Consider the following 12024-nt stretch of genomic DNA (forward strand, 5'->3'; position numbering starts at 1 on the left):
TGCTACTACTGCTGTATGACTCCCTTATAAATGATACCGTACATATACGTATCCTACAAGTATTATACGAATTCTGGCTTAACAGCACTGCACACAATTTGCTAAGAATTGCTCTTTTTAAATTTCATGAGTATATTCATACTTGGCATTTCATGTATGTTTAAGGAAACATGTAACATTGCTCATTGTTTCATCTTATGACACTAGTCCTGGTCAGTCAAGCCCTTTCCATATTGCGTTTTCATTAGTGAATGGTGGGTCCAATGCCAAGTGAGGGATGTACTGTAGATGTTAACATGTCTGATTTTGCAAGCCAGCCAGTTTGCCTCCCAACCAATACTGGCTGTTGGGAGCATTTTGGATATGGAAAGGCTCTGAAAGCACACACCCCTGGTGATGTCAGCTTGTGTTAAGTATCAGAAGAACTGAGAGCCAGAAAAATCAGTGGACTTCAACCTCATGCAGGAACAGAGAATAGAGAAGGAATCTTCTCATATTGGTCTGCAACATCCACTACTCACTATTGGCTATGCTAGGTATGGCTGCTGGAACATAACAGCTCTGGGGAAGTTAATAATTTTAGGAAAAAAGCCTAAATCATCTAAAAAGCTATTAATATAGCTGCTTTTCAGTCTGAAAAGCACTGGTTTATTCCAGATTTTGTTTTGTTTTGCTTTTTCCACTCTAAAGACAACTGCTCTCACTCACCTTAATAGCATATATTGGTGAACCTTCATGTCTTAGCTTTAACATTGTCTGTCCAGTTACATTAACTTTAGCATTTCTTTCCCTTCAGGAAGAGCCTACTCAAGAACATTACAGCAAGCTGCTGTCCCCCTGCTTCCTAAGAGAGTTTGTGAAGAACGCTACCACACAAGGTTTACAGGAAGGATGCTCTGTGCAGGTAACCTCCAGGACCAGAAACGTGTGGACAGCTGCCAGGGAGACAGTGGTGGACCACTGATGTGTGAACGCCCAGGAGAAAGCTGGGCTGTGTATGGAGTGACCTCTTGGGGTTATGGCTGTGGAGTCAAAGACTCTCCAGGTGTCTATACCAAAGTTTCTTCTTTCATACCTTGGATAAGAAGCATAACCAAACTATGACCATCCTGCACCCACAGTTCATTAACGGAAGCCAGTTTAAAGCAGGGGGACTTGGAGTATGAGACATTTCCCCCCCTCTGTATGTATTATTTTCAAGATATTAAGATCACTCATCCTAAAGTAATTTTGAACCCTTAGAACAAGGAAAGCTATCATACTTCTCTATTGTCCCCCTGTATAAACAGCAGATTAAATAGTGCACAAATCTGTTCAGTGTATCTGGATAGTTATGGTCGTATGCAAGTTTTCAGTACCTTTTTTATAACTTAGTACTCAATGTTCTACCTTTTCAGAGTGGAAATCCTATTGGTCCTATTGCATTCTGTTAGAGAGCCTTTCACAAGAATTTAATCTTAAGAAATCATTTATGTTGTGTAAGTTTACCCATTCCTTTTAAATACTTGGTGTTCATGAAGACATAAGTATATAGTAACAGATGTAACATGAATATAAAAGTATACTCAGTGACAAGTTATTTTACCTTCTTGGAAACCCTTGAAAATGAGTATCTTTCAGGAATGCTAGTTGTGTATTCCTGCAAGGCCACTGTGGTCCCCTCCAACTCAGAATCTATGTAGTGAACTGATCTGATTGTTGTCATTTATCTGGATCGATTCCTTGAAACCATAGAAGAGGAAACTTATGAATTGTATGTTGGCAGTTATTGTGACAGCTGTGTGGGAAGAGGTGAAATGCTGTAGTTCTGTATCATAGTTCTAATGTAAATTCAAAGTTAAAATGCACTCACTAATAATGATTCTAGTTCCAGTGAATTAGCCTTTGGGCGCTTGTACATGTTGGTACCAATGTATACTGTTTTTAGTGTCTCAACATGACTGGCTTGTAGTTGTGTTGCAATGGTTATCCAGTACCTCAAAATCACTTGAACTGTATAAAATCCCTTCAGATGATAATTGGCTCCTTTTTGCAATAATCAAAGTATTATGTACTTAAGGGCTATGCCGTTTTAGAAATATGGAAGTAGTGCTAGATACTCTGCACTTTGAAACTTGAATAGCTCAAGAAGTTCTAACCTTGAAGTGAAGCACTTAATATATACCCACTTACTGCTAGTTGTAATAGGGACACCTAGATGAGGGGGTAGTGTTCTTTTTAAAGCCAGCATTATCAAAAGGAGCCAAGGTGGCACAGTGGTTAAATGCCTGTACTGCAGCCATTCACTCAAGACCACAAGGTTGCGAGTTCAAGACCAGCAAAAGGGCCCAAGCTCGACTCAGGCTTGCATCCTTCTGAGGTCGCTAAAATGAGTACACAGACTGTTGGGGGCACATTAGCTTACTTGCTAATTAGCTTACTTGCTGTTCACCGCTATGATATTTGGAAGAGCGGTATATAAATAAAAAAAGCAAAAACAAAACAAACTTGTCTATCCAAGATGTTTTTTGGGCAAAGCCATGATATTGGAAAAGATACATTTCATTACCATTTATTTAACAGTTTCTAAACTCAAAAATGACTTTGTTTTAGTTCAACTTCATTTGATAGCAAGTCATACTTTTATATATTTTACTATAATGACTTACCAGTACCAGTGTTGTTAAAATGATATCCAGGAATCTCAACTATTTGTTAAATGTTTTTGTTATGCTGTTTCATATTTTTGTCAGCAGAGCCATACAGCAGTAAACTTGTCCAATAAAATGTGTAACTTACTGAATTCATTTCTGCTCTTGTAATATGTTTAATCAAATGGAGATTAAACTAATGATTAGAATTTGCTAAGTAACATGCTTAATCTTGCAGCTCGGCTTCACTACACAATTGATAGCATTTGCTACAATAGCTTTATTAGATGTCAGGAAGCTATTTAATGTTTATCAAGTGTTGCGCTTTTGTTATATATACAGTTCAATGGTTTGTAAATATTTTTTAAAATGTGAATCCCAAATCAAACCTTGATTTTGCTATTTTTATTTAAGGGAAACCATTTAACTATGCCATTTTGTTTAGCAGGACTTGAGCATTCACTGATTTTGGTATCGGGTGGGGGGGCAGTTTCTGGCACCAAACGCCAATGAATTGTAAGACATACCTGCTTTAGTTTGGATCAATATACAAAAGGATCTTGTAGCACTTTTGAGACTGAGAGAAAGAAGTTCTCATTACTCAAATTTCTAGGTCACCTACACCAAGATCTTCTTCATATTCAGACAGGATACCCTCAAAGGCAAAAAAACTGCTACTTGCAGAAAGCATCCTGCACCTGACTTATGTCCCTTTGTACCAAGATCAGCTGACTAGCTCTTGGACTTGCACTGCATTCAATTAGACAATTTAGAATGTGCCCTTGATTTTTTTCTAAAGAAAGCACATAAGAATTGGATCTAGCATATAGGTAATAGTAGCATTTCAACAGCAATGCTACCCCCTAATGGACAATCTATAGAATTAATGGTAGTCTACCAGAAAATGCAACCTATCTTTCCCTTCACACTTCTCTGAGTGATTTACATTCTAATTCTTGAAAATTTTGAACCTCACAGAACAGCCTTCGCTTTGTTATGGTCAGTTCACTAGATGCCCATGAGCAAATCACACTCTCAACCTCAGATAGGCTTACATTAGTTTTGTCCTCAGTTAGAAATGACTTGAAGGCAAAGAACACATTGAATATTCTCACATGTCTAACAAGACATTCTGAAAACAGCTGTTTAGCTTGTAGGTTGGCCCACATGCTGCAGCCTTACTGGAATTTCTTTCCCAACTCAAGCTTTACATTGTTTAGTGCAGACACACTGCTAAAAACCAACACTGACAGTCTCCTCCTCCAACCTTCTCACCTTCCTCCCAATGCAAATAGTACTAAAAAAAACCTTCTAGATAGTATGAGGAAACGGGATGACTGGGAAGGCATACAAAGCCTTTGTAAAATGGAGCTTTCCTCTCAGAGACCATGTTAATGGAGGACCCAAACAGACAAGCCAAAATAAAACTACTTTGGAGATATGCTGTTTAAATGACACATGAATCTTAAGAGACCAGAAACTGCACCAAAGCTGCATTCCAGTCCTTAGGACTTGAGCGTGGCTTTGGTGCGACTTCTGGCCTCTGAGCCCTACCTCCAGTCCATATGCCTTGGTCTAGGCCTCAGAGGAAGAAGAACTGCTGGACCTGATCTCCTTCCCCACCACCATCCCCTTCTCCTTTTGTGTTGTGTCTTTTAGATTGTAAGCCTGAGGGCAGGGAACCATCTAATTAAAAATAATAATTGTAAGCCACTCTGATGATAGTCTTTAGGACTGAAGGGCAGGGTATAAGTACTGTACTCTAATAAATAAAAATAAATAATTTCACCTTACGGTAAGCCATAAGTCTGAAATGAATTGAAGGCACACTACAACTTATTTGGGTCAAATTACATGTAAACTACAGGCCTAAATACCTTAAAGGGACCAGATCCTGTCTGAATGTGGAAGCTAAGCAGGATCAGACCTGATTAGTACTTGGATGGGAGACTACCACTGAATAGCAAGTGTTGTGGGCTGTATTTCAGAGGAAGGAACTGGCAAAACCACCAGTATTCCTTGGCTAAGAAAGCCCTATGATATTCATGGAGCCACCATAAGATGACAGGCAATTTGAAGGCATGACTAATCACATGACTTTTTCAGAACTTTATTTTCAGAAACAGACTTCAACTGTAGGGCAGGGTTGCACCCCTCTGTCTTTTTATTTGCACCAGACACACAACATGACTAGATTGATAACTTACATATATAAAACCTAAGAGCGTCTCCTCAAAGTGTCAGTAATGAAATAAGAAAACTGCGCACTGCACACATAAGGGCTGAAATATTTGAAATGTATATTACATACTAAACAGGATTTCTCGTTTGTATTTTAATACATCAAAAACACAAAGCAAACTGATACATTCAGATTCAAGGGGAACTTTCTACAATTCAGCAGCAGCAGTTTAGGAACTGTTCAAGTGTTTCCAGAGCTACACCCAAATGATAAGCAGAGATTTGTCTGTCCTTGTATTTAAGGATTAATGTAAAGATGTCAAAATACTTGTTTCAGACTCTCATCACCAATCTTCCAAGTCAGAACTGCAAGCAGATCTACCCTGCAAAAAGAAAAAATGGAACACTAAGTATTAGTCCCTCAGCATTTGTGTTCATCAGCCATATTTAATTTCCAAAGATTTATAAACAGAAAGCATGTCACTTAATTGCAATACTGACACAGAAATAGAGCTAAAGTATTTCCAGACATGTAAATCAAGATCTATTTTTATGTATTGACCTTAAATCACACATTTGTCTAAATATCAGCCACGCAAGGATACTAATTAAAGACAGCACACATTATTGTTCTTTTGAACTCCTTAAAATGCACATCCATGCTGAACAATGTGTTGGCTCTAAAAAGGGATTTTGCATCTTTGTTGGCAAGACCCTTGCCAAATCACTGCTGAGAGCAATTTCAAACGCATTAAAACTTCTTTGGGTGATCTAAAGTAGGTGAGGGAAGACAGAAGACGTAGGCAAGCCTCTCACCAACCATGAGTGTTGCGCTCATGTTCAGGATACATTTGGGAAGAAGGAACTCTTCCTTAGCACAATGTATAGGCCATCACACAAACATCTTCCAGGGTAAGGCAGACTGTATTGAGACATCTCCTTTGACCAGATAGCCCCCTCCATCCCAATTTACTCAAAAGTAGCTTTAACCCACTATTCACTGACATGCCATGTTCTGGCACAGGTCTGCATTCGATACATTTGTTTTCAGGCAACTGTGGTCCAGAACACACTGCAGAAATAATCCAGTTTGAGACTGCTTTAACTGCCCTGGCTCAAGGCTAGGGAATCCAGGGGATTATAGTTTATTGTGGCAGCCAGAGATCTATGACAGAGAAGGCTAAATGCTTCACAAAACTACAGTTCCCAGAATTCCATAACAGCACTGAGCCAGAAGAGCTGAAGCGGTCTCAAACTGGATTATTGCTGCAGTGTGTTTTGGACCTGTGTCACCAGGGTGCCTTTCTATCAGAGGCAATAATTGGTCCTCCAGGTGTTTTGGACTTCCCCCTCCATTATCTGATACCCCTTGTTTAAATACTTGAAAAGATGCCATACTGAAGATGGAGCAAGTTTGTTTTCTGCCGCTCCACAGAATAAGACCTGGAGCAATGGATTCAAACTACAGGAAGAGATTCCAAGAAAAGAACTTGCTGATAGTAAGGGCTGTTCAATACAGGAATATGCAGCCCCAGAAAGTGAAGGAGGCTCCTTCTTTGGAGGTTTTTAAACAGAGGCTGGACAGCCATCCCTCAGAGCTGCTTGATTGAGAGTTCCTGCATGGCAGAATGGGGTTGACAGTAGCTTTTTTTAAAGAGTCTGGATAGCCATCTGTTGGGAAATGTCTAATTAACAATCTGTAAGCTGTTTTGATAGCCTTCTGGCTGAAAAATGGGGTATAAATATTATCAGTGTATTCCTGCATAGCAAGGGTTGGACTGGACAGCCCTTGAGGCCTCTCTTCCAATTCTTTCATCTATGCCTCTGGCCAACTGTCAGGAGTTCTGGGTACTTAAGTCCAAAACATCTGGGGGGGGGGGACACCACCGCCCCAAAGGGACCTGTGCCTTGCCCAAGTCAGCGTCCCGCCCCATCTGAATGAAGGGGGGGAGCTATGCCAAAAGGCAAGGCCGGGGGCTGCTCTACCATGACTAGGAAGGGAGGCTGCCACACTGGCAGGTCCCATGGAAGCATGGAGACCCTTCTGCACATGCGCGCTCGAGGCACCACATCGCTGTTTCTTCTCTGGTGTGCGCATGCGCATTTGCTCGCTGACTAGAATCGTGCTCGCCCCACCCTCGCTCTCACAGCGGCGTTTAGTGATGACGTGGCCGCGAGGCCGAATCACCAGTAACAATTTAATTGCCCGCAAGCCTAACGCTCTCTCTTACCTTAGGCTCCTCTTGGTCGGCGCCTCCTCCTCCAGCATTCCTTACCCTCAACCTCTCCCCTATTACACTCCTTCGCTCGCCATTTTACCTCACTAACCGAAACGGGTTTCAAAGCGCATGCGCCAAAACCCTTCCTTGACTCCAGGATTTCCATGAGAGAACTCCCCCTCCCTCCCTCGCTCGCGTTAAAGCCACAACTAGTACTACATTAGCCTTTTATGGCCAGCAGAGAAGCCCCGGATGGAGAAAGCTGTATAATGTCACACCCCTCCTTACCAGCTTAGCCTAAACCAACCCAACCTATATCGAAGCGCTGCGGAAAAGAAAGAACTCCGCCCCGGGCTGCCATTTTTATGCCACAGGGAGGCCACGCCCCTTTGAGGGCGTTGGGGGCGGGGCCTCACGCGAGATGCGCAGGCGCTCTAGGGCTCGAACTTTCGCCCTAGTCTTTGAATTAAGCGACCGTTTAATCGTCACAGACTCCGTGTAATCCTTTCCTAGCAACCCCGTTTGTCAATAAACAGTTCCGTATCCGTCCTGCAGAAATAAACCGCCTTGACACCACTTTAACAACTGGCTCCATTATTATTATTGTTATTGTTATTGTCATTATTATTTATTTTATTAAATTATTATTATTTTATTAATAATTATTAATTTTATTATACTTTATTTATCACATCTATTATGTTATTATAATTATATTATTATTAACATTTGTTTATAGAGCGCTGTAGAGTCTGCACAGCACTTTACATAGCAAGGGTAAAACACGCACGCACACATATACAAAAACCTGCCAAGCGGCGTACAAACTACAACAACAACAACATTACACAATTATAATATCTCTAAAATAACACTAATTATATCTGGCCTTTCTCCCAATATAGGGACTCAAGGCGGGGAACATGACATTTGAAACAATACAATTAAAACCAACACAACGTTAAAATGTATCAATATAAAATTTAAAGAACAATTAAACCATTTTTAAAATTGAAACAGTTATGGGTTAAAATAATAATAATTCCAAATAATAGTAATAATAATCTGCTCAAGATCTATAGAATCGTAGAGTTGGAAGAGACCCCAAGGGCCATCCAGTCCAACCCCATTCTGCCATGCAGGAACTCACAATCAAAGCACCCCTGACATTTGGCCATCCAGCCTCTGTTTAAAGACCTCCAAAGAAGGAGACTCGTTCTACTGTCGAACAGCCCTTACTCTCAGGAAGTTCCTCCTAATGTTTAGATGAAATCTCTTTTCCTGTAGTTTGCATCCATTGTTCTAGGTCCTGTTCTCTGGAGCAGCAGAAAACAAGCTTGCTCCATCCTCAGTATGACACCCCTTCAAATACTTAAACAGGGTGATCATATCACCTTAACCACCTCTTCTCCAGGCTAAACATACTCAGCTCCCTGAGTCTCTCCTCATAAGGCATAGTCTCCAGATCCTTCACCGTTTGGGTTGCCCTCTTCTGGACACGCTCCAATTTTTCAACATCCTTTTTGAATTGTGGTGCCCAGAACTGGACACAGTATTCCATCCAGGTGAGGCCTGACCAAAACAGAGTAGAGTGGCACTATTACTTCCCTTGATCTAGAGACACTATAATTCTGTTAATGCAGCCTAGAATCACATTGGCCAAGTAGTAGGACCTCTTCTTGAGACTGAGTAAGGCTAACTGACAGAATAAGCAGTATTGCTATAAAGCACCCAAATATATTTGGTGAAGCATTCTTCTACATTCTCACAGTGATCACTTTTAATAAGGTGGGAATAATTCATCTAGTTTATTTCTAGAGACCAGGATTCAATTCCTGGCTGAGCCATGACACCTGCTGGGTGACCTTGGGGAAGTCACAGTGTCTCAGCCTCAAAGGAAGGCAATAGCAAACCTCCCCTAAACAAATCTTGCCAAGAAAACTCCATGATCGCTGTTATAGCACTTTAGGGTTGCCATAAATGGAAACTATGTGAAGGCACAAAGCACAACTCAGCATATGGATTGGTTGTGGACCTATACTGAGGTAGAACTAGAGCATGGGAAAACTTACTTTCTTGCACTGTAATTTCCTGGATCCCATCCAGCATGGCCACTGGTGGCAGTGGATGGGGAATTCTGAAAGCTGCAGGTCAAAATAAGTAATCTTTTATGAAGGTCTGTGTACCAACAGCCACAAAATGTTCCAGGATGGACTATTTATCTAGGGGTAGCCATATTGGCCATATAGCAAAATATAGTATCATTCACTTGATGCAGTGGTTAAGTGGTTAAGATGCTCTGTTGATTGCAAGACTGGCAGGTTGGCAGTTCAAGGCCTGGGTGCCGCAAGATGGGGTGAGCTCCCATCACTAGGCCCAGCTTCTGTCAACCTAAGTTCAAATCAGTGCAAATGCAAGTAGATAAATAGGTACCACTTTGGTGGGAAGGTAAACCTGTGCAATCACGGTGGCCACATAATCACAGAGTAGACTCTTTGACTTCTGCCCATGTAGATACTGGGAGATTCAGTCCAGGAAATAAATTTTAAATTCCATTAGCAAAGGCAAAAAACTTCTGCAGTATGGACTACCGTTCATGGTGCCACCTGGTGTTGCCTTTAAGGATTTTCATGGTATTCCCTTCAGCTTGCTCTGTCCTCATTGGGCTGTCCTCCTCCAACTATTTCTTTTTAAATACTGGGATCATTACTTCTTGGAAAATATTAATGGCTCAAAATGGATGATTTCTTGTTTTTGCAGGAAGTGCTGTCATCCAGTTGTCACCAAACCAAGTATTACACCTGTGAGCAGTAAAACCTTCCCAGTGGAAAGCTTGGGTCTATGTGTGGTGTGATGAGAAGTAAAGGACAGATATGGATCTCGATAGGCTTGTAGTACAGTACTAAACAAATGCTAGGGTTTAGCCTAGCATTGTAGGATCAACCCTAGTACTAAACAAATTTGTGGTATGTTGTAGTACTAATCAAATGCTAGTTCCATTTCAGGATATTTTACCATTCAAAGGAAGAACAGTGATTAGCAAAGGCTGTTCAGTATTGTAGGCAGAGTGCTCAGAAAAGGGATAGTAGCAAATGCTAATGTACAAATCAGTCTGGCCACTGGATGGTGCTTTTACTTCACAGATTTAACAAATATATTGGGGATATTAAAAAACCCACGTTTGTTTACTTTTCTTATTTTACTTTAAGAAAAAAAATTAAAAACCCAGCAAATAACAAAAACAACCAAATCTTCACATGAATAATTTTTAATTTTTAAACCATTGAAGGAACTACCATTTTGTGCACTGACAAACAGAGCTGAATGAAATTTGAAAGGAAGGTAATTCCTGTAAAAGATGACCCATGGCTTTTACAGCTAAAATGTGCTGCTCTGACATTTCAATTACTCTGACTGAGCTCAATAAAGAAACAAAACAGAAGGATACATTCACAAAGTTGTCATAGTTATTGTTCTCACTTAAAAATTTCAAATTGTATTTCAATTTTTCAATTGGCTATGGTCTCATAAGCTATTTTCTCAGTGGCATTGAATAGGATCATAGAATCATACAGTTGGAAGATACTCAAGGGCCATCTAGTCCAACCCCCTGCCATGCAGGAAATCCAAATCAAAGCATCCCTGACAGATGGCCATCCAGCCTCTGCTTAAAGACCTCTAAAGAAGGAGACTCCACCACACTCTGAGGGAGTGTGTTCCACTGTCGAACAGCTCTTACTGTCAGGAAGTTCTTTCTAATGTTGAGGTGGAATCTCTTTTCTTGTATCAGCTAACCTTCAGTGTTTTGCTTTTTTCCATTTTGGATGCAGCAAGGAGAACAGAAATTAGTTCTTCATGTTACAGAGAACGGTTTAGGCCTTTAAGTACAAACAGCAGGAACAATGTACCAGAAGCATGTACATTTTGATCCAGGGTTTGTTTAGGTTGTTTGTTTGTTTGTTTGTTTGTTTATTGTTGTTTTGTTTGTTTGTTTTCACAAAGTTCAGAATAGTTTTTTAAAAATCTAACTGACTTTGGGACATGGTTGTCACAAGTATATATAAATGTATCCCACTCTACATCCCTCTCCAAATAACATGTTTAGGCATGTTCAAATGTTTATATATAAGTGTATTGTTTATGCACAAGACTTTAAAAGAAGCTAGGTTAAAAATATAGGCGAAATGCTAAACAATAATGAAATTGCTATGAATATTAAATATGTATAAATGTATTATATGCCACATATGGAATGCAGGTATAATGCTAAATTGGAATGCATTTAAGCCTTATCCATTGGTGTGACCTCTAGAGCCACAGGGTTTTTCTTTCCTTAAAATATGAGGCTTATCGTGCCTGAGAAATAATCTCTTTAACCCATGGGTCCTTTTACTGGCCTTTCCTAATCCACTCACTTAATAAGTGACTCAGGGCTCCCAGTATCCTTACCTACTAAAAGTGCTTTAATATTTTGGTAGAGTGATTTTGATGTTTTTAGTTATAAATCAGCTCAAGCTACTACTCTTCTGTAAACAAGAAGAAATAGAAACTTTGTCCCGGTACAGCCCGTCCAAAAAGGAAGGTCTGCCCATGCCTTATTTTGCTGTGCGAGGAAGCTGCAGCAGACAAACCGCATGGCTTCCTCGCATAGCAAAAAGAACCCACAAAAAGTGGGGTTTTTTGCAGCGCCATGACGCTGCAGTGCGTCAGTGATGCTCGCGACATGTGGATGCTAAGCGCTTGTCACATCTAGGATTGCCATAGTGCCGGACCTCCAAACCGGGAAAAATGTAGGACAAAATTTTCAAATGTAGGACACACAAAAATGTGTCCTACATTTGAAAATTTTGTCCTACTACATGTCGCCCCTTGCGATCGCGACGGGGAGCGGAAGCCAGCGGTGAGGGAAAGCCCCCACTTAAGGAGGCTTCCCTCCCCGCCTGGGCCCCGGGCCTCGCCTTGCGGAGGCAAGGATTGGGGCCTCGCCTCCTTCT

General features: G+C 40.8%; 1 protein-coding gene, 1 long non-coding RNA gene and 1 other non-coding gene across 3 annotated transcripts in view; 1 reads left to right on the forward strand and 2 right to left on the reverse strand.

Annotated features, from left to right (window-relative positions):
* PRSS12 (serine protease 12) overlaps positions 1-2322 on the forward strand; it is a gene marked incomplete at its 5' end in the record, with an annotated part of 65551 nt that extends 63229 nt beyond the window's left edge. Inside the window, one exon of the mRNA XM_042469694.1 lies at positions 797-2322. Coding sequence (XP_042325628.1) covers positions 797-1104 — 308 coding nt within the window. The remainder of the gene's footprint in view (positions 1-796) is intronic.
* A 2628-nt stretch (positions 2323-4950) lies between these two features.
* Positions 4951-7312, reverse strand: LOC121931265. Its single transcript, XR_006104105.1, has 2 exons — positions 7043-7312; positions 4951-5194 (listed from the first exon to the last, which is right to left on the reverse strand). It is a non-coding gene; the product is annotated as an uncharacterized LOC121931265 (long non-coding RNA).
* On the reverse strand, positions 6713-6849 carry LOC121932370. The gene has a single exon (XR_006104337.1). It is a non-coding gene; the product is annotated as a small nucleolar RNA SNORA24 (small nucleolar RNA).
* Positions 7313-12024: the final 4712 nt, after the last annotated feature.

The sequence above is a fragment of the Sceloporus undulatus genome, chromosome 5, assembly GCF_019175285.1.
Source record: "Sceloporus undulatus isolate JIND9_A2432 ecotype Alabama chromosome 5, SceUnd_v1.1, whole genome shotgun sequence".
In the NCBI taxonomy this organism is placed as follows: Eukaryota; Metazoa; Chordata; class Lepidosauria; order Squamata; family Phrynosomatidae; genus Sceloporus; species Sceloporus undulatus.